This window comes from Apiospora phragmitis (assembly GCF_038363925.1).
Source record: "Apiospora phragmitis strain CBS 135458 chromosome Unknown utg000013l:1.0-2965645.0:1.0-2969333.0, whole genome shotgun sequence".
NCBI classification, from domain to species: domain Eukaryota; kingdom Fungi; phylum Ascomycota; class Sordariomycetes; order Amphisphaeriales; family Apiosporaceae; genus Apiospora; species Apiospora phragmitis.
In genome coordinates, this window is record NW_027117413.1 from 608,498 (window position 1) to 630,439 (window position 21,942).

General features: G+C 41.9%; 6 protein-coding genes across 6 annotated transcripts; 3 read left to right on the forward strand and 3 right to left on the reverse strand.

Annotated features, from left to right (window-relative positions):
- Positions 1–1,120: 1,120 nt before the first annotated feature.
- On the forward strand, positions 1,121–4,717 carry PG994_013924 (FAD binding domain-containing protein; the record flags this gene model as incomplete). The annotated part of the gene is made up of 3 exons (XM_066865333.1): positions 1,121–1,148; positions 3,297–3,915; positions 4,291–4,717. The coding sequence occupies 3 exons, from the start codon at positions 1,121–1,123 to the stop codon at positions 4,715–4,717; spliced, it is 1,074 nt and encodes a 357-aa protein (XP_066708462.1).
- A 209-nt stretch (positions 4,718–4,926) lies between these two features.
- PG994_013925 (uncharacterized protein) lies at positions 4,927–6,417 on the reverse strand (the record flags this gene model as incomplete). The annotated part of the gene is made up of 2 exons (XM_066865334.1): positions 4,927–5,451; positions 5,641–6,417. The coding sequence occupies 2 exons, from the start codon at positions 6,415–6,417 to the stop codon at positions 4,927–4,929; spliced, it is 1,302 nt and encodes a 433-aa protein (XP_066708463.1).
- A 328-nt stretch (positions 6,418–6,745) lies between these two features.
- PG994_013926 (uncharacterized protein) lies at positions 6,746–7,208 on the reverse strand (the record flags this gene model as incomplete). The annotated part of the gene is made up of 2 exons (XM_066865335.1): positions 6,746–7,134; positions 7,190–7,208. The coding sequence occupies 2 exons, from the start codon at positions 7,206–7,208 to the stop codon at positions 6,746–6,748; spliced, it is 408 nt and encodes a 135-aa protein (XP_066708464.1).
- A 103-nt stretch (positions 7,209–7,311) lies between these two features.
- PG994_013927 (uncharacterized protein) lies at positions 7,312–8,624 on the reverse strand (the record flags this gene model as incomplete). Its single annotated transcript, XM_066865336.1, has 2 exons — positions 7,312–8,467; positions 8,611–8,624. 2 exons carry the CDS (start codon positions 8,622–8,624, stop codon positions 7,312–7,314), a joined length of 1,170 nt encoding a protein of 389 aa, XP_066708465.1.
- A 1,253-nt stretch (positions 8,625–9,877) lies between these two features.
- On the forward strand, positions 9,878–10,216 carry PG994_013928 (uncharacterized protein; the record flags this gene model as incomplete). The annotated part of the gene is made up of 1 exon (XM_066865337.1): positions 9,878–10,216. The coding sequence occupies one exon, from the start codon at positions 9,878–9,880 to the stop codon at positions 10,214–10,216; it is 339 nt and encodes a 112-aa protein (XP_066708466.1).
- A 558-nt stretch (positions 10,217–10,774) lies between these two features.
- Positions 10,775–13,455, forward strand: PG994_013929 (Zinc finger protein klf1; the record flags this gene model as incomplete). Its single annotated transcript, XM_066865338.1, has 2 exons — positions 10,775–10,928; positions 10,976–13,455. 2 exons carry the CDS (start codon positions 10,775–10,777, stop codon positions 13,453–13,455), a joined length of 2,634 nt encoding a protein of 877 aa, XP_066708467.1.
- Between the last annotated feature and the right edge of the window lie 8,487 nt (positions 13,456–21,942).

Here is a 21,942-nt window from a genome sequence, read left to right on the forward strand (position 1 = left end):
TCCATTTAGGATTTTTTTAAAATCTTTTTTCGAGGATTAGCAGTTTCGGGCAAAATATCCCTATTTTTAACAGTTATAATAAGTAACGTTCTACTTTTTATCGTGCTTATTATATTTAATAACGTTGAGATTTATAGGTCCGCTATAATAGCTATACGTTGTGCTATTCTTTAACGGCATGTTATTATAATAACGTAGTTATTTTATATTAATTTAAGCTCGACTAGTTTACTGTTATTATTCGCCCTGCTTTTCGCGGCGTCGTTTATATATACGGGTATCGATCTTAATAGTGAGCTTTATATACGAAAAGAAATTATTAGGGGTATTAAGCCGGCTAAGTTTATTCTTAACGTTTTTTTTAATGCTCGATAATATATTATAATTTTTATAGCTTTAGTATAGTTTAGTCGAGCTATAATACGCCGGAATTCGGCGGTATAAGAGGCGGTTAATCCTTTTTATTTAAGAGTTTTTAATTCTTTTTCTACTTATCGCTTTTCGTCGAGGTTTTAAAAAAGCGATTTAAAAGCTTATTTAAAGTTATCGTAGCTTTTAAAAATTCGTTATACCTCGGCGCAGTAAAGCTTAACTTATTAATCGTTTTTTATTAATTCGTTTAAGTAAGGCTTGAATATAACGAAGGTTATCCGGGTTTTAAAAGAAACCTAGTAAGACGTACTGGGGTTTATATTAATAATACGAGAGAGTATTTAAGCGTGCGATAAAAGTCGCTTTTATCGATATAATAGGTAATAGCTCGTAAAAATGAAGATAACTAAGGTGCGTAAACGTTTAAAGGTATTTATAATAGTTTTATTAAAGTTATTTATTTTATTAATAAGTTAAGATTAATATTTAAATTAATTATTAAAATAAAAAATGTTTATATAAAATATATAGGAAATATTTATCGTTTATATATTTAATTTCTTCTTTTATTAATCCGTTAAATCACTTGGCTTACCCTCATATTTTAGTGATCCGGGTAATCCCCTTGTTAATAGGATCACCGGCTCACTTCGTCGTCCCTAGTGATCCTCGTGATCCCTTACGTGACGTTATTTTTGCTATTTTTTCGGGTCGTATCTAACCTGCTGTTATTTGGGATACCGTCGTTATGATCGCCGTGCACTTTTATAGTATAGGTGCGTTCATATTAGTGTAGCTAGTAGTGCGGTCGGTAGCCGTAATATCGTAGCCTAGGCGGGGTATCGTAAATCCGGCCCGGTGATGTGGGTCTTGGCCGCATAATTAGGTCAGGTCGTAACATTAAACTAGGCGAGTGTTTTATTTTTAAAAAACGAGGCGGCGTGGATAACTCGCTAAGTAGTATCCTAGAACATCCTTTCGTAAAACCGCTAGTAAGCCTTAACTTAGATAAGGAATCCGCGGAGGTTCCCGCTTATCCCGTTAAAGGCTGTTAGGGTATTAATTTTTATACCTCCCTTAAGAGTAAAAGGGGTCTAGATGATATTAACGGCGGTATAAAAGAGATATACTTTTTCGCATAACTCGTCGATATTTAGTGTTTATTTTAAGGTATTCTTAACGAGGAGTTCGTTACGTTTTTTTTTGAGTTTAATATAATAATATTAATAGTTCGCGCTTTTTTATTTTAGTTTTTTAATTCGTGTCGCTAACTTTTATAGCGAGGTTTTAATAAGAGGTGTTTATAATGGTAATAAAAGCCCTTTTATAGCGAGGGGTATTATTAAGTTTAAGCTTAATTATAGTTTTTATAAGTATTATTATTTAAAAGTTTAAATAATAATTCGTAAAAATAAAAGTAATTAAAATATAACGAATATTATTTAAGTTTTAAAAAAAACTTAATAAAAAAGTGTTTAAACGTGCGATAAAAATCCGATTTTATCGATATAATATATAATAGCCGTAGAAATAAAGATAAGTAAAATGCGTAGATTTAAAAGTATTTATAATAGAGTTATTAAAGCTATTTATTTTATTAATAAATTAAATTAATACTTAAATTAATTATTAAAATAAAAAGTATTTATATAAAATATATAAGGAATATTTATTATTATATATCTTATTTTTTTCTTTATTAATCCGTTAGATTACTCGTTAGCTTATAATAATCTTATTATTAGCTTACAGTGATCTATTCTAGTTAGCTCACTCTAAGCGTTATACTCTCGCTGCCCCCGTAGCGAGTTACGTAATTCGTCGCCTTCTTCGCTTAATCGTATTCGTCTCATCGCCGTGCGGGCGGATGCCGTTTTAACGGTCGTACGCTATTAGATTTTAGCTAAGTTTATATTAATATAGCTAGCGGTGCGGTCAGTAACTATGATATTATAGCCGGGGCGGGGTATCGTAGTTCCGTACCGGTAGGTAGGGTCTTAGCCGCATAATTAGGTCGGGTTGTAATATAGCGGCGGGAGGGCTACTTTATTATAGCCTATATACTTTAGAGTAGTAATCTATTCCTTTTTTTCGACGTCTTTTTTAAAGGTTAAATAGTTAATAGTTTCGGCAACTATTTAATAGTTATCGCTAACGCCTTAGCCGATACTTATTTTATTAATATTATAAAAGCGTTTAAAAGAGATATTAGCTAGTTTTAAAGTATTAAATTTATTAAAAAATATATTAATATTTATTATTATAACTTTATTAATTCGGTTATAATTAATTATTTTCGACTTTATAATTTAAGCGAATTCGTTTTTAATTAAAAAACGAGTATATTATTATTATTTTAAAGTATAAGAGGCCTTAAAGGCGTTTAATATTCGTTAAGCTATAAACTTAAACTTAATTAATATTAATATATAATTTAATTAACGGCTTAATATATTAATTCGAGTTTTAAAAGTAGTAATAAAACCTGCTATTTTTTATTAAACTTATTTTTAATAATTATACTAGCGAGACGGCGTTAAATATATAATTAAAGGGTTAATTATTTACGAGCGGATTCGCGAGTAGTTACTTTAAGTTTTACGTTATATATAATAGCTTATATACGCTTTTAAATATTAAACGAAGATATTATTATAAAGAGTAGAAATAAAAGAAAATAATAAGGGTATTAATTACTTTAAAAAATAAAAGGTAATAATTAAATTAAAGAGTTTTCTAGTTAAGATGTATAGTAAAAAGACGCGTTCGTGGGGTAAAACGCGGTGGCCCGTGACGGGGTGCTTTAGCTTAGTATAAATCTCTCTCAGCCTTCCTAGGACCAAAAGTGTCCTTTCCAAATACCACTGCCTACGCCAGATCCATAGCATCGTATTGGTCGGCACAGGAGCAAACAATATATCCAGCGTGCATCTTAGGCGCCTCATCGGCCCATGATGTCGCGACAGCGCTCAAGATTCTTGATCCTAGCGCCTACAAGTTCGCCACTCGTGGTGGCGTGCATGGTGCCCTGAGAGGTATTGCAAACATCCAAGATGGTGTGACAATTGACTTGAGGGGTTTGAATTATATCATACCCTTTGCGGGGAACAGGCTGGTCTCCGTCGGAGGCGGACAGACGATAGGTACCGTCTATGCCGCACTCCACAACCTCGGTATTACGATTTCCGGTGGGCGATCCTACGATGTTGGGGTGGGGGGCTCGACGCTGGGCAATGGGTGGCAATGGATGTCGAACGAGGCCGGCTTCGGCTGTGACAATGTCGCTGAGTACGAAGTCGTGCTCTCCAACGGCACCATTGTCATAGCTAACCGGTACACGAATGCCAAACTTTGGAAATCGCTAAAAGGAGGTGGTAACAACTTCGGCATTGTTACCAGCTTCGTATTCCGGACTATGCCTATGGCGCGGATTTGGACCGAAGACGTCTTATATTCGCTCACGGAAAGTCAAGTGCCACGGCTATTGAGCGCCGCTGCCAACTTTACGAGTGACCCGGAGCCGGACCCGAAGGCGACTCTATTGTTCACCTTTACTTATAACCCTCTGTTTGGAAATGCATATTACATCCAATGTGTATATACTGCTCCTACTGTGCAGTCGCCGTCTGAATTCGATCATCTATTGTCGCTACTCAGGGAACTGGTTAGGGCCACCAACGCGTCCAACACATTGCCAGCATTGTCTTTTGCTTATAACCTGAACACACCAAGGGGGTTTCAGTACGTCCTATTTTGTTTTTCTCGTCCCGTCTTCCTATGTCCCAAAGACTCCTATCTCGCGGGAGAAATGGCCCGGACTGACGCCGTAGGTGCATGTGGCAGACAGATCAGCTTTTCCATGACGATCGTGAACGACCCAGCTGCCCTGTTAGAACTACACAAGGTATAAAACGCGAGTATCGCTGCCGTGTCGGCTGTCTACGGTATAGGATGGACACTGTCGTTCCAGCCGCTCACGAGACTGATGACGGAGGCATCGGCGGCCAGGGGAGGCAACGTGGTCGGCATTGGTTTGCCGCCTCCGGAAAGGCTTCATGACGTACAGCTGACCGCGGCATTCCTCGGCGCAGCCGACTATGGAAGGGTCAGCAGTGCGGCAGATCAGCTCCTGGCTGAGTGTATCGCAGCGGTCACGGCGCATGGGGCGTACTGGCCGTGGGTGGAGATGAACCATGCATCCCACATCCAAGACCCCATCTCCACCTATGGAAAGGAAAACAAGGCATTCGTGTTGGACACTGCCTCGGAATATGACCCGTACGCTGTATTTCAGAATTTGATGCCGGGTGGATGTAAGTTGGAAGCGGGTTGCGCTAGTCGCTGAACAAGAACATGACGACCAGGATGATAATGATATGAAAGGGAGGTATCAAAGACCCAAATTGTTTGCGAAGCTCATATTTATTATATTATCTAGTAATCTTATACCACTCATTCGCAGCCAGAACCACCATTGGCGTATCCGGCCAGCTTTCCAACCCCGTCGCCTGCAGGAGGTCCATTGTGTCCTTCCTCGGCCGCCAGCCGCCCGTATTATGGAAGATCAAGCGCCTGGCGGCCCGCTCTGTCTCGTCCATATACGCGTACCACCGGTCGCCCCTTGTGCCCAGGAGCCTCGTACACAATCTCCCAATCCTCCATGTTCATATCCTCCTCGTCGCCCGTCTCGCTATTGGGGGTCTGGACCTGGAAGTGCAGATTCGCGGACCGAAGCAACGGCATGCACGCCAGCGTGCGGGCCCAAGCCTCGAAGAGCGGCTCCATTGTGTCGTCGCAGGGCACGTTGCGGATGCGTACGTCCCCGATGTCCTCCAACTTAAAGTAGTACGCATCCTCGGCTCCCCTATCACACGGGTCCATCCCATCGCCCGCGGGATCGTCGTTTGTGAAGACGGGCGGCACGTCCTCGGGATCCTCGGCGGGGTCGCGCGGTGGCCTCCCGTAGCCGGGCTCACCCTTGGGTAGGAAGTACCAGCACCCAGATGGGGTGATCAACTCGAGCTGGACGTCAAAGGTTTGCATATCGCGCCATTCTGGCCGGTCGGCTGCGTTCTCCTCCTGGGCTAGTGGTTAGAACAATGCTTCGTCGACGACGCCGCGAACGCCGAAGCTTGTTAACCGTTGCGACCAAACGCGCAAGGAAGTGCCGAGCACTTCCTATGCCAGCGGATATGTGAGATTAGGCATAGCTATTCTATCATTGATGGCACAGTCCTCTATGCGTATATCTAATGTAGCATGAGGTACTTGCTTTGTCTGCTCGGAGTAGTTTACCAAGGCGTCTGCCAGGCTTTTACGATCTTTTCTAAGGACTCCAGGATATCGCAGTTCAGTCGCGTCCAGAGTAAGATCCAATGCAACGAGGTTGGGCATCCGCGCAGCTATCACCAACTGAATATTTGGATCAGGTCTGCACTTCCAGGTCCCAAAAGATAGATGGCGCACTGAGTGGAGCATGGGTAACTCGTTCGCTTGAGGCAAAGTGATGCGCGAGCGAAGATGGCGATAATCGCCAAGCCCACAGTCTTCATCTTCATCGACTGAATCTTGCTCTTTGGCCGCAGACCAGTGCTCAATGCCACGAAGAGACAGCTGCGAATTCGCTTCACGCCATTGCAGAATACCCGGGACATCAAATTGCGCAGCGACTGGTTCCGCGGTATGCAGCATGTCAAATAATCGTCGCAGCTGAAAGCCGATTGCTTGGCTCACAGCTTCGGTTTCTGCAGGCCGTTCGAAGCGCTGGGCTTTTGCCTCGTCAATGGCGGGGAGGCTGATGGCGAAGGACAGCTGCCGCAGATAGGACAATCGGTGCCCACGGAGGTATCGTGCACATTGGTCGGGGTCTTCGTTGTTGATTTGCAGACTTCGCCAAGTACGACGTTGAACAGCCTCAAGGAAATACGTGGAAATGGTGGCGTAGGGCGCCAAGGGTGGCGGTCGCTGGGGCGGCCATTCATAGATTGGGGCCCCGGGTAGAGAGTAGACGATCCTGTCAACAATTTCGAGCGGTAGGTTCTGCATTGTGATGAGATGGAATATGAAGATGAGAGGATGGGCTTAATCGAAGGAGAATGCCAACGGCCTTGTTTGAGGTGGGGAGGCTCCCGCAAACAGGAGTACAGTAGGTATATTGATAGATATGTTTGTTCGGTAGGGTACCTGGTGCAGTAATTCATCATATCTGATCTTGGAAAGTGCAGGAAGTAGGTGGGCTTAGCGTCCGCTCAGGTGTGACCCTTGCTAAGTATGCACCTACCTCTTAGGTAGGCAAGTACGTCGTAGACAGGCCGTGCTGTAAGGTACGAGCGAATATACTTACAAACATGTAGGTACTTATGCAATCCCGGCATTAGCGCCTACTACAAGTAGATGTAGATACGGCACATAATAAACCCGGACAAGGCGTGAAGGACTGCCTGATGGCGCTGAAGTACCTGCAGGACGGAACCATCTCGGCGCGGCTGCTGATGCAGAAGAACAGGGTGACGGCCACGCTGCTCCAACTCGACATGCAGGTGATCCCGACCCAGATGAACGCGCACCTGGCCGCCGGCCTGGGGCTGTCGGGGCTCTGGACAAGTGGGCCCACAAAAAGGCAATCGGCGCCCACGCCAAGGTCAAGGCGCACGTCCTCGGCGGGCTCGAGCACCTCAAGGGCGGCTACGTGTCCGACACGGCGCGCGAGAACGCCCAGAGGGGCGTCGCCGCCGGCAGTGCCGCGGGGCGGGAGACGCTGGACTTAACAGAGAAGATCGAAGAGCTCGACCGCCAGTGGAACCTCTACACCCCAAACAACGAGTGGCACCCGCCATTTTAAGGGGAGTATTAGATGCATACTTCACCATCAATCAATAAAGTGTATGGATATATCGATTTACATATCCACCTAGTCATACTCAATAAGCAACTCCCTATTTACTCCCCCTTATTAAATCGGTCCAGTTGAAAGTCGACAAGGGCAGGATCACTGACGCCTGTCATAATCCTTTTCGTCAAGAGCTCGCCCACAATAGCGGCATTGCTGACCCCAGAGTGCATAACAGCAACCGTAAGCCCATCCAACCCCGAATCGCCCAGAATAGGAATCCCATCCTCGGGATCCGGGCGGGTGCCAATCGTATAGTAATCGTATTCGAGGTCGTCGCCACCGACCAGCACCGCCTTGACCTTATCGAAGAGCTCATCCGCGTCTCCCTGAGGGTTGTCGCCGGGGTCGCCGCCCGAGTAGTCTGCACCGGCACGTATGCGGCCCTCGTCGATGGTCTGGCGCACGTGCAGCTGGTCCGAGTTGATGACCGTGTTGAGAAACTTCTCTGCCACGGGCTTGGTATTGATGAGCATGCCTTGCCGACCGTTGACCGGCAGTGTTATGCCCTCGGTCGCCAGGAGTGGCACGCTGCCCAAACCGCCGGCAAGAACGACGTGGTCGCCCAGGATCTCTGTGCCGTCCTTGGTGAGGATGCCGGTAACCTTAGTGCTGCCATCTTCTTCGGCAGCGTCGCTCTTGACGAAGCCCTCGACGGTGTTGACGATGACGTTGGCGCCCATGTACTCGACGGCGTGGTCGAGCAGCTGCTGGGCGGCGACGCTGGCCTCGAGCGTGCCCTCGCCGCCGGCGAACAGGCCCCACTCCGGGACATACTCGGCCTCGAAGCCGGGCTCGATCTCGGAGATCTCGGTGCGGTTGACGCGGACGAGGTCGTAGCCCCAGGCCTCGTGCTCCTTCTCGTACTGCTCCAGCTTGTCGGGCGGCATGCTCCAGGTGACGGAGCCGCCCCAGTGGAGCGGGAGGCCGGGCACCTCGGCGGCGATCTCGGCCCAGTGCTTCATGGAGCGCACGCGGAAGTCGTAGTAGAACTTCGGGTTGTCGTACGCCGCGTTCACCCACGCGAACGAGTTGGGCGTCGCCACGCCGCCCGGGTGCTCGGCGACCACCGTCACGTTGGTCTCGTGGGCGAGGTGCCAGGCGAGGGAGGCGCCGACGATGCCGCCGCCGACCACGACGACGTTGGAGGGGGGGTTGGAAGGCCATTTCTGTGGTAGAAGAGGGCGAGATTTGAGATAGGGGTGCCTGAGAATCAGGAGGTTGAGAAATGAAGCTAGAGGCCGTCATACTTATAGCCGCAAATGCATCCCCGATCTGCATGAGCCGCATTATCGTTGATTGTCGATGTCACCTCGGCCGGGAGTTGAACTGTTCAAATTGCCCGTTACGGATTTTCCTGCATTTTTCGGGCCAGTTCCGTGATAGGATGCGGTATTCCCGCCTTGGCTGATATTTTTCACCGTCTGCGCCGCGTAGAAGGAAAGACAAAGCGGGGTGGGTAGAGATGGTAGTCTATAGATATTGCGGTGGGTTGTGCCAAGAGAGCGTTATCGCCAAGGGGGCAAGGGTCCAGCGATAGCGGTGCGGGGGGTGCTTGGCGGTCCCTCCGGCACTTAGCCGATGACGATCGACAACTTGCCAGCGGAGCCGCCGACTTGGAGTAACTCTCCTGCAACTCTGCCTTTTACCGTGAATTAAGTGTTATAACAAGTGCTGACGGCCAATTCCCCCCTGTTAACGTTAGCAGGTATTACGCCAATCCTAAAGTACTAATGGGGTCTGGAATTCGCACATATAGGGACTCAAGGTTTGGGCCTATTATTACCAACAGGACGGGCGCCTTTCACTATGTAGCGGAACATTCAGGGAGCCTTCGAAGATTTCATCTTCATTTTAAGTATAACCATATGTGTGATTCAAAGGATGATCCCTGGCATGCTGGGCTCGTCACGAATAGTCGATGAGACATACCGTAATACGGGTATACGGCGGTCGGACCCCTTATAATTACAGCAAACTTCTGGGTAAGCATCGACCCGACTTATTACAAAATCCACATAAGGCAGGGCCGTTGACAATCAAGCTATTCGCAAGGAGTACAAAGCCCACCAATGGTAAATAGGGTCATGTAAACCCATAGCGACTTGGCGTTAGTCGAGCTAGATCTCCGTAGCTTTTATAGCAAATTACAGAGATTGCGTGCTTCTGCTCCTCGTCCCTTGGCAGGCGAGAGGATTCACTGAAATTCAGTCTTACATGAACCATTCAAGTGGATTGTTCTGGTTCATTGGCTCTGAAACAAGGCCCTGAAAAGGACTTTGCAGATGCCGGATCCTTTGGCTAAAAACCCTTCAGCTGGGGAAATCAAGACATCCTCTTTCCACATCAAATAATCCAAAAAACAAAGACTTACGAACAACGAGTAAATCTGTATAACGAGCATTGTGTGCAAGACGCCTTTGTTTCAATGATATTGTGAGTAGTGTTCTAGAACGTCCATTGAATCAAGCCGAGGTATATAAAGCTGACCCCTGGTCAGGCATCTAATACAAAAGAAATACTAGACAGCATCATCCATTCATTCATTATCAGTAGCCTCAATCTTCATCCGCTACTTTACTTTTACACTTTTACACTTTCATTCTTACCGCAACCATGCCTTCTTTCGCTACCGTCTACGAGTACACCTGCGGACACACCCAGGAGGCTGTCCACTTTTCCACAGGGGAGGATGACAAGGTCATCAGGGATACCCTTCCCGTGGCGACTCGCTGTCGCATGTGCCTCTGCCGGGCGGTTCTCTCTGCCGTCAGCAGCAACATCACCTGCCTGCCCCTCAGCGCCATCCGGGAAGCCAAGGATGAGATCTTTGGCGAGATCTACGGCATGAGCCAGGATGACACCAGGCTGTACCTCAAGGCTCTGGCGCAACGGGTGTGCCGTCCCAGCGAGATGGAGGGATTCCAGGCTGCGCTGGGCGAGCTTGTGGCTTGAAACTAGTAAGGTGCCTTCGGGACCGGGATGTAAGCATCAGACCAGGGGCAACTGGATTTGCCTGGTTGGCGTGTTTTGGATTGAGTGGAAGGGCTGCTCGGAGGCTTAGTTAATACTTATTTTTATGTTCTTTCTAATACACGTACATAAATAGGCAATAGACATTGTAAATATACCAATGACATACTATAGAAAACCACAAGTGCTTGGTGATAGTCGTCGGAGTGTGTCCACCAATGGCGCGAACAATACCAAGATCCAAAGCTGCCGTAATACGAGTCGCACTGTAGCACTCCAAGCGACCCAAAATAGGGGGGTCCCCCACGCTAATCCCCAGAGGTTCGTTCCCCCCAGAAGCCCCCCACGCGCTGCAACCCCAACGGTTTCTGAGCCGGGCCACCCGCCTCTCCACATTGCCGTTCTCGAATCTCAGCTCCAACATCTCATCTTATCTCGCCAAACTCTATCTCAATATCTCAATTGCAACATGCTTCAACGGTGCGCATTCGCCTTGAGCGTCTAGAAATTTAGCGGCAATGCTTGGTTCCATCCCCAGTCATGGCGTCACCCGCGGGATCGCAACAGTCTCCTAGTGCGCCCGGCTACACCTACAAGCGCGCCAGTCGCAAAGGCGCTGAGAAGAAGTTTCGATGTACCGACTGCCCCAAGGTCTACTCCAGAGCTGAGCACCTTCAGCGCCATGAATTGAACCGTACGTAATATCCTTGCTTGCGAACCGCTTTACTGACCCCGAGCCAGATAACCCAAAAGTTGTATACAAGTGCCAGCAGGCAGGCTGCTATCAGGCCTTCGTGCGCAAAGACCTCCTCGATAGACACGAGAGACGCCACTCTGCCAGCTACCAGCCGCGGAATCGCGCGAGCAGCTTCAACATGCCTCCAGAATCCCCTCCTCTCGAGCCACCAGTATTGTCACTGTCTCCGGCCATGGTCGCCGAGAGGCAGACTCAATCCGCTCAACAATTCCCGCTACCACCGTTACAGAGCGCACCTATGAATGCATCCGTTCTTTTGACTCCGGACTCCGATGTTTCAAGGTCCAAGTCACACCCGCTGCCGCCAGTCCCATCCGCCCCGGTACTTCCAAGCACCGCTTGGCCTGCTGGGCCAATGGATTCAGCCAACATGATGCGCCCCAAACCAAGCTTCATGAGCCGAGAAGCATTACCGCCCATGGCACCAGAGCAACAACAGCCAACATTTCTCCCTTATAGCTCAATGCCAATCTCGCCTTATGATAGTCCCTTAACCCGGGACAATTTTGCCCTGTGGCTATTTGATCCTCAGCGCACCTATGGCGAGATAAGCATGGCCAACGTCCCCTTCTTCGATGGCGGGCTCGAGTCGGCGTTCAATCACAACATCCACTATGACCACGAGTCCTTGACGAGTCGGTCGCAATTGGAGTCAACCTCGACACATGCCACAGAGCCCTCTGACGATCTGATGTCGGACATGCGCCGCCGTGAGATCCTAAGGTGGGTCCAAGAGTTCCGGCAGAAGCAGCCCTCGTCCGACGCGCTTATGCCGAGTCTGGTGATGCAAGGGGCGAACGGCGACTTGCCGGGATTAAGCCTGGAAATGATGCGGGCGTGCGTGCGACAGTTCTGGGAGTCCGTGTCACCGCGCATGCCGATTGTGCACCAGCCCACCTTCTCGTCCAACCGTTGTGCGATCTTGCTGTTGATGGTGATGATTGGTCTTGGCGCTGCCTCCCTCAGCAGCCAAGCTCCCACGGATTCTTACAAGGAGTACGGGCCATTCGCGGATCTGGTTATTACCTATTCTCGGTGGGAAATTGTGACGGATAATGATTCCGCCCCTCCTACTGAGCTGTGGGTTGCCCAAGCCCTGCTTCTCGTTGAGTTCTACGAGAAGATGCTCTCGAACCGCAAGCTTCACGAAAGAGCGCACATATACCACAGTGTGACTCTAACCCTTCTGCGGCGTGGTAGCCCCTTGATTGGCCGTGCAGGAAGTGAATCGCCACCAGAGGCCCAAGTGAACAACGAGAACCCGGCCGCGACAGATGCGAGGACGTGGTGGTCCCGCTGGGCCGACACCGAAGCGATGCTCCGGGTCGTCTACGCAGCATTCATGATGGACACTATTCATGCTGCCATGTTCGGCCACACTGCCGACATGACACCGCACGAGATACGTTTACCGCTACCATGCGACGAGACCTTATGGTTAGCGTCTACGCCAGAGAAGGTTCGCGAGCAAGAGGCGAGCTTTCGCATGTACGGCGTGAAACAGGTTTCGTTTCTCGATGGACTCAAACAGGCCATTCATGGGAAAGAAGTCCAGACTCATTCGTTCGGTCGCATGATCATCATGAGCGGACTTCTTAGTGTGGGGTGGCATCTCAACCACCGAGAAACGCACTTGAGCTGGCTAGAGCTCGGAGGAGGGGTCTCTTCCGATCGACGCGAGAAATGGTCGAAGATGCTTCTGACAGCCTTCGACAGGTGGAAGTCCAGCTTTGACAGGGCTATGGGCACGAACGACAGCAACCCGAACGGCGAGGCAAAGACGGGAGCGAATGGACTTATCCAGAGCGCCGCCGTCCTGTATCACCTCGCCCAGTTCAGCCTTTACATCGACATTGTCGACTGCCAAGTGTATGCCGGCGCCAAACGGCTACTCGGGCGCAAGATCACGACCCGCGACTTCGGCAATGTCGTGGCCAGGATGCGGACGTGGTCGAACCAGCCATCCACACGCCATGCGGTGCTCCACGCCTTCAAGCTGCTCAACCAGGTGCTGGTGGACCCCTTCCAGCGCCCGCGGCCGAGGTACCACGTAGGCACCGGCGGCTTGATCCAGAACACGCAGTACTCGTGCCGCAACGACCCAGATCCGCACCGGCCGTGGATACTGTACTACGCGACGCTGAGCATATGGTGCTTTGTCCAGGCCCTTGGACACAATGGCGCACGTTCTTTGACAACAAGTGCAGGGTTACATCATCGACATCCGCAGCAGCATCACCACATGACCATTCCACCGAAAATGAGCTTGGCTGAGTACCTCGCGAGTGTCGCGGGCCTGCACATGTTGGATAAGCACACCTCGGCTAACCTGGGGACGGGGCTGCCTGATCTTCTGGATACCGTCGGTAGCCTTGCGGCGGAGTCGCACTCGGAGCTGTTGCAGGAGGCGCATGGTCGGCTGCAGCAGTGTAGAGAGATATTGGCAGGTAGGCAGTGCCAATGACAGGTGCAGCCCGTGAGGGCTTAAATTTCGGCTAGTGAGCCCATTTTCGAAGATCACATGCAGTATATTTCACGAGAGATGTTTGGAGCAAACGGATACATCTACAAAGCCAGAGTTCGGGCGCAGGAATGCAGCCGGCCGCAGCATGCGGTTCACGGTTTACGAGATATTGGGCTCGACATACCAAGCAACAGACCTGATTAATCAATATTTTCACAATACATTCATTAGCATATGCCTGTATTTTCCATCACCCGACCACGTATCTGCCTCGGTTTGGTTTCCTCATGACACGCCTCAGTTGTGTTCTTTATAGTCCCCATCATCACCTTTGTTGAAATGTAAAGCCGCTCAAAGCCGAGCACGGCGAGACGCGGCTCAGTTGGGTCACTGCCCCCTTTATGGTTGCCGGGCATTCCTCGATGCGGTGCCGTGCATGCCAGACAAAGCACGCCATACGGTTACACAGGCCCGTGATCGAGGCCACTCGGCGCTTATGGCATTCTTTACGGCCAACGGATTATGGTAAAAGCAATCAATTGGGTGGGATATGAGACAACGACATTATTTCGGCGTGCTTTCGACGGCTTTTGTCGCTTTCAGTCAAAATGGCCATGTTGGGTCTGTGCAGCAGAGATCAAGTTTATTGAAATGATCTATGCCTCCGTCAACTTCTTCGGCAAGTTGCCATATGAATATGAGGACAATTGCTAATTCAACTACACCATCAAAAAGATACCGAACATGCTTGGTTTCTTTCACTGGCTCTCGTCGATCAGTCGGCTCCAACCGCCTGGGTGGCCCCTTTCAAATTTCTTTCAAAATCTAAGCCAGCTGACGGTGCTACGGTCACCCCATGCAACGGCGACCCTAAAAACTAATACTAATACTATATAATAATAATACGAATAATTTAATTAAAAATTAATATAAAATCTTAAAAACACCGTTTTAGTTTCGAGACGCTTTTATAACACTCTTAATTTTAGATTTAAAATTAGATTTAATTATAACGGCTTTCGACGTTAACGATAAAAGAGTAATAGCTTAAGGTTTCGGTGCAACGCTATTTATCTCTCTTTTAATTACTATAGTATCTCGTATACGCGTAAACTTTTAATTAAGGTTAAATATTACTTTTTTCCTCTTTTTACCTCTTTTTTTTTAAATTACCTTTTAAAACTAACTTCTCGTGTTTTAATTAGCCGATCTAACCGTTTAAAGTATTTAAACTCTTTTAAAGCTTCCGGAATAAAACCCGGCGCGTCGCGCCATTAAAAATAGTAAGCCAGCTGATGGTGCTACGGTCACCCTATATAACGGCGACCCTTAAATTTAAATAGCCCTTAATAGTACCACATATAAATTAGTATATAAACTAGTTAGCTTTTAATTTATAATTAATTAAATAATATTATTATCTTTCTTTTTTTTTTCCTCTTTTTAATAGGCTATAAACTTAACGAGTTAGCACTGTAACGCGCGATTTAAGATATTATAAATAGCTCGTTAATAAAACAAGCCGCCGAGAAGTATAATATCTTTAAAATAACTTTAAGGGCTCGGATTTACGGCCGTAAAACTATAAAATAACGGAATAAGTCCTTCCAAGCCTTGATAATAGCGGAAGAGTTTTAGATCGTAACTTGGTACTTTACGTAATATAATCTAAGCTGCTTACCGGCGTACATTATTTTCCGGATATTCGCTTAACGGATTTTTTAAATTAACGGGATTAATATAATACTCGGTAAACACTAGGTTAAAAGATTTATTACTCGTTATTTATTTATTAATACTATTTTTTTTAAAAGGATAAATTTTTTAAGGCTTAATATAACTTTTATAAAAAAAATTATCGAGTTTTTTAAGCGGCTTAATAATCCTATTTTAAAATCGATCCCTCTAAAGTTTCGATTTAATATCGACGAGATCGGTAATTAGCTCGGCTATAAAACGAATATAATAATTATTAAACCTATTAAAATAAAAAAAATATTAATTATAAACTCCTTTAATTAAAAATAAGCTTTTACGATCGAATATAATAATATTTTAAGCCGAGCTTTACCTCCTTTTATTATATTTAAAAGTTAATAAATTTAATAGTAATAGTTTTTAGAAGAAGAGGACTCGTTAATAAATAATATAGAGGATTAAGTCTTTACGGCATCCTTTAAAGGTTAAACTAATAAGGAGCTAGCTTTAATATAATTAAATAAGGTTTTTATTCTTTATATAAAGCTTAAAAACGAGGACTAATAGCGGCTTATTATCCTAGATAGCTACGCTAATTACGTAAACGAGGATTTTATTATAACATACTTAAAGTATAAGATATAGCTTTTTTTCTTTTTAATATACTCGTCGCACCTATTATAACCCTTAAATTTTAATCTTTTTAATATATTAAAGGATATTTATTATTAAAAAGTAACTTTATATTATATAAGGTTTAATAATATAAATATAAATAAAAAAAACTTCTTTTAATATTATAAGCTAATTAAAAGGTTTATTTTTCGGCCGTATATAATAGCTAGTAATTAAGCCGTAACTAATATATTCCTTTATAATATTAATAAGCCCTTTAATAGCTAGAATTAGAGAATAAAAGACTAAATAAAAGCAAAACTATTTAAGCCTCTCCTCGACGTTTTTAATAAATAATTCTCCTTTATAGCGTTATTAATATTTACGACTAGCCGCTAAATTAAAGAGTTAGCGGATACGCTTAATAGTAATAATGCTATTTTCGATAGCGCGACGCGCCGGGTTTTATTCCGGAAGCTCTAAAAAAGTCTAAATATTTTAAACGGCTAGATCGGCTAATTAGAGCACGAAAAGTCAGTTTTAGAAAGTAATTTAAAGAAAAAAAGAGGTAAAAAGAAGAAAAGAGTAATGCTTAACCTTAATTAGAAGTTTACGCGTATATAAGATGCTATAGTAGTTAAGAGGGAGATAAATGGCGTTATATCGGAACCCTAAGCTGTTATTTCTTTATTATCGGCGCCGGAAGCCGTTATAATTAAATCTAACTCTAAATTTGAGATTAAAAGTGTTATAAAAGCGTTTCGAGACTAAAACGGTATTTTTAAAATTTTATATTAATTTTTAATCAAATTATTCGTATTATTATTATATAATATTATTGTTAGTTTTTAAGGTCGCCGTTATATGAGGTGACCGTAGCACCGTTAGCTAGCTTATTATTATTATTAAACGTATCCGCTAACTCTTTAATTTAGCGGCTAGTCGTAAATATTAGTAACGCTATAAAAGAGAATTATTTATTAAAAACGTCGGGGGGAGGCTTAAATAGTCCTGCCTTTATTTAGTCTTTTATTCTCCGGTTCCGGTTATTAAGGAGCTTATTAATATAGCGAAAGAATATATTAATTACGGCTTAACCGCCAGCTATTATATACGGCCGAAAAATAAACTTTTTAACTAGTTCGTAATATTAAAAAAAGTCCCTCTTACTTATATTTATATTATTAAACCTTATATAGTATAAGGTTATTTTTTAATAATAAATATTTATTAATATATTAAAAGGATTAAAATCTAAAGGTTATAATAAATATAACGAGTATACCGGAAAAGAAAAAAGCTATATCTATTAAATAGGCTCTCGTACGTACGGTGGTTCCGGTTTTAATCGGGGTTTAATCGTTCTTATTCTATTATTCATATCTATCTCTAGTATTAACTACGAGGGGTATCGTATACCCCTCTTAATAAAACAGGAAAGGGGTTTATACGAATAAGTACGTAATACCCTTTTTAAAGTAATATAAAAAACCTTAGTTTTTACTATTTTAATACTAATAGTTTTTATTTTAATAATAGATTTAGGTAGCTTCCCTTTTTAAAACGAGTATTTTTTTCGTAAAGGTTTCGTACGAATAAGTTATATTAATTCGGTATTCGGTGCCTATTTAAGCCGTATAAGTAATGCTATACTTTTTTAATATTAATTTAATTAAGTAATAAGTCTTTTAATAATAATAATAATAAAGAAAATTATTATATATTAATATATATTACTTCCCCGTTATTAATTAAAAATAATAATAGTAATAAAAGTAGTAATAATAATAGGGGCGTTATTATATATCGCGATACGTTATACCCCGTTAGGGAAAAAGATATCTCTTTTTTTCTCCTCTTTTTTTACTCGTCGTATAAGTCTAGTCTCTCGACGTACGCTTTTACGTATACGGTTAACCTATTAATTAATATTAATTATTTAAAAGCTTTATTTAGAGATTTCTTAGTAAAGGCGTTTATAAGGTTATTTCGGCCGTCGACTTAACAGATCTCCGAGATCTCCCTTTTTTTATATAATTCTTAAAGCGATATAATATCGATTAATAGTTTTTTCTCGTTCGTTGTTCTTAATTTAATTAAATATTTATCGAATAAATATCCTCGCTAATAAGTTAGTAATAGAACGCGGCGTTTATTAAGTAAATAATACTTTATCGTGCGTTTTTTAGATCGAGATAGTTATACTCCTTTTCGTTATTTTTTAGCTCTTCTTTTTTCCTTTCTTAGTTTTAAACGAAATCCCCGTATTTTTCTTAGGTAAGGAGATTTTATTCTATATTATTACATATTTAAAGGTATTAAATTATTATATGGGTTCGCTTTTTAGCTAGGTGGTTTATTAATTAATAACTTTACTTATAGCAGATTCGGTAGGTTTTTTATTTAAATTGCCGGTTCTTATACGATAGCTTTAATTAAAAGGTATTAACGGGTCGCTAGCTACTTTTTTATTCTAATAGTCGGCTATTATATAGTAATTTATTATTATAGATTAATCGGTTTTCTCGCGTATAGTTATTTATAAACCTTTTATTAATTAAGTACGTATTTTTAGCCGAGTATTAATATAATTCTTTTATTAAGTATCGTTTTAAGATCTTTTAATTCGTTATTATATTTAACGATACGTAAAGGTTTAAAAATAACGTTTTATATATTAATTTTTAATAAATTAAGGTTAATAAAAGTTTTAAAACTTTTCGATAAGCTTTTATAACGGAGGTATAAAAAGCGATCTCTTTTTTAAATCTTTTTCCGAGGGCTTATTATATAAATTAAAGCTTATTTAATAAGATTTTTAAAACTTTAATAAATTATTTCTCGGCGTTCTTATTTTTTATTTATATAAAAAAAATTATCGTTTAATTCGTAAAATATTAGACGTAATTTATTATTATATTAAAATACGAGTTTATTAAATAATATATCTCGTTTTATCTCTTTTCGGGTCCGATATAATTAAAATAAAATACCTCTATACGGTTAAAAAGAATATTTAAAAAGATTATATAGTATTAGTTTTTTAATATATCTAGCCGTCGGCATGTTTCGATAAATATCCGTACTCTGTCGTAAAAGATATCGTACGGCTTGCCGGTATAGTTCTTTTCCTTCCTCTATACCTTTAAAAAAGTAACGACTTTATTTTAATCGATTTTACCGTTATAAATAGTTCGGCTTAGAAGGATATCGTATTTCGTAATATACGCTAGACTAGATAATCGTGCCGTTTAGTCCGGCGGTATCGGAGTCGGAGAAGGAAAAAGGATAATGTCTTGCGACGCTTAAATACTTAGGAATCCAGGGTTAGACGTCGGGCCTGGAGTGTTTAAGACTCCGGGATTAAACGTCGGTCTTAAAGTGCCTTATGGTGTCGCGGACGATTGCTCCGTACGGAAACCGGGTGTTTCTTGCTTAGGCGGCGGTTTTTCGACTATCTGTTCTCGGGAAGAGTGTGGAATATCCTCCTTTCAGGTTTTTAAAGTCGGTTCTGCCGGTCGGTCTTATTAATATATAGGATCGGCCGGTAGTATTAAACTTGTAAGCTTAGCTTTAAAGGATTCGTCCGTTAATATATCGATTCCGTATTTTTTAAAATAATTAAAGAATTCTTTTTAAAATATACGATTAATTTAACCGAATTAGTATTTAATTTATTTATTAAATTTTATAATAAACGATTTTTTAAAAGAGGTTTTTTTTATTTTTAATATATAATATTTTAAAAATATTATACGAAGTACGTTATAAATAATTCGGGTATTATTTTTTTAAAAAATATATTTAAAGGTTTAAATTTTTAAAAAGCGAGGTTAACGTTTTTTTTTTAAACTATTAAAAAAATTCCGATATTTTAAAATATTTCTTTATACGTAAGCGGTTTAAGGTTTAAGGTTATCAGTTTATTTAAGTTCGGTACGTTTAAGCTCGATCTCGATTCGTTAACCGTAATTAATTTTATTTTAATAAAAGTTATCGTTTTATAAATCGTATAATAAAATTATTTAAATATATAATTATATATAATTTAATTAATTTCGTATATAATTCGAAACCTGGTCTCCTTTTTATAATATATACTTAAAAAAAGGGGTTCCTCTTTATACGGTTAATTTAATTCGGCTCTTTTTCCGAATCTCTAACGGGCGGAAATTCTCGGGGCTCCTTAGCACGGTCGCCCTTACGTCGGTAAGGGCGTAAAACCGTTTCTTTATTCTTATTAATTTATAATCGCTACGGGTAACTATTAATTAATATTAAATAAGTTCTCGTATATATAATAATTCCGGTTTTAATTAAGGTTTAATCGTTCTTATTTTATTATTTATATCTATTTTTAATACTAATTATAAAAGGTATTATATACTTCTCTTAATAAAATAAGAAAAGGGTTCGTACAAATAAGTACGTAACACCCCTTTTAGAGTAATATAAAAAACCTTAGTTCCTGCTATTCTAATAATATCTTATATTTTAAATACGTTATAATAAAATCCTCGTTTATATAACTAACGTAATTATTTAAAATAATAAGCCGTTATTAGTCCTCGTTTTTAAGCTTTATATAAAAAATAAAAACTTTATTTAATTATATTAAAGCTAGCTCCTTATTAATTTAGCCTTTAAAAAATACCGTAAAAACTTAATCCTTTATAATATCCGTTAACGAGTCCTCTTTTTTTAAAAACTATTATTATTAAACTTATTAATTTTTAAATATAATAAAAAGAGGTAAAGCTTAGCTTAAAACGTTATTATATTCGACCGTAAAAATTTATTTTTAATTAAAAAAGTTTATAATTAATATTCTCTTTATTTTAATAAATTTAATAATTATTATATTCGTTTTATAGCTGAGCTAGTTACCGATCTCGTCGGTATTAAACCAAAACTCCGGAGGGATTAATTTTAAAATAAAATTATTAAGCCGTTTGAAAAACTCGATAATTTTTTTTACGAAAGTTACGTTAAGTTTTAAAAAATTTATCCTTTTAAAAAAAATAATACCGATAAATAAATAACGAGTAATAAATTTTTTAATTTAATATTTACCGAGTATTATATTAATCCCGTTAATTTAAAAAATTCGTTAAGCGAATATTTAAAAAATAACGTACGCTAGTAAGTAACTTAAATTATATTACGTAAAGTATTAAGTTACGATTTAAAACTCTTTCGTTATTATTAAAGCTTAAAAAGACTTATTCCGTTATTTTATAGTTTTGCGGCCGTAAATCCGAGCTTTTAGAGTTATTTTAAGGATATTATATTTCTCGGCAGCTTATTTTATTAACGAGCTATTTATAATATTTTAAATCGCGCGTTATAATATTAACTCGTTAAGTTTACGGCCTATTAAAAAGAGGAAAAGAAAAAAAAGACGATGGTATTATTTAATTAATTATAAATCAAAAGCTGACTAGTTTATATACTAATTTATATGTGGTGCTATTAAGGGCTATCTAAATTTAGGGGTCGCCGTTGCATGGGGTGACCGTAGCACCGTCAGCTGGCTTACTTCTTACCAGGCATTAGTCCCGGCCCCCAGCTGCCACCACTGCGAACAAAACGGGGACGCTTTGCACGCAATCCGAACCCGAATCATATGAAACGGAATTCAGCAGGTTCATAGAACTCGTCGCAGCTGTCCATAGTCCCAAGGTCGCATTCCTGGCACTAGATGCGACTACAACAATACAATCAGGTGGCGGTATTTCGCAGCTAGGGTTATCATCATGGATCCCGCAAAACTCGATGGCTATCATGACTTCGCAATGGGACATCCGAGATCCTGGTTTCGAGGCATCAGATTTTCCGGATTCGCCCGTTTCGGATGAAGTTCATGTGAAGCGAATTTCTTATATACTCGAATTAGATATCAAGGAGCTTTTACTTCGCCGCTTGCTTCAGCATATATCCAAAAACTACAAGCTCGTTATTGTTGGTTACAATGTCAGGGAAACGTTAAAATCCCTCAGAGGCAAGCTCGAGCTTCCGGCAGAGATTCCGATCTTAGATATGAGGAAAATTTGGTGTCACCAACACCCCAGTGATGGCTATGAAACTTTGGAAGACTGTAAAAGTCTTTTCCCCTCAATGCAACCACCCTTGCCGGTTGAGTACTGGAAATAACACTTATCACATTTTACAGTT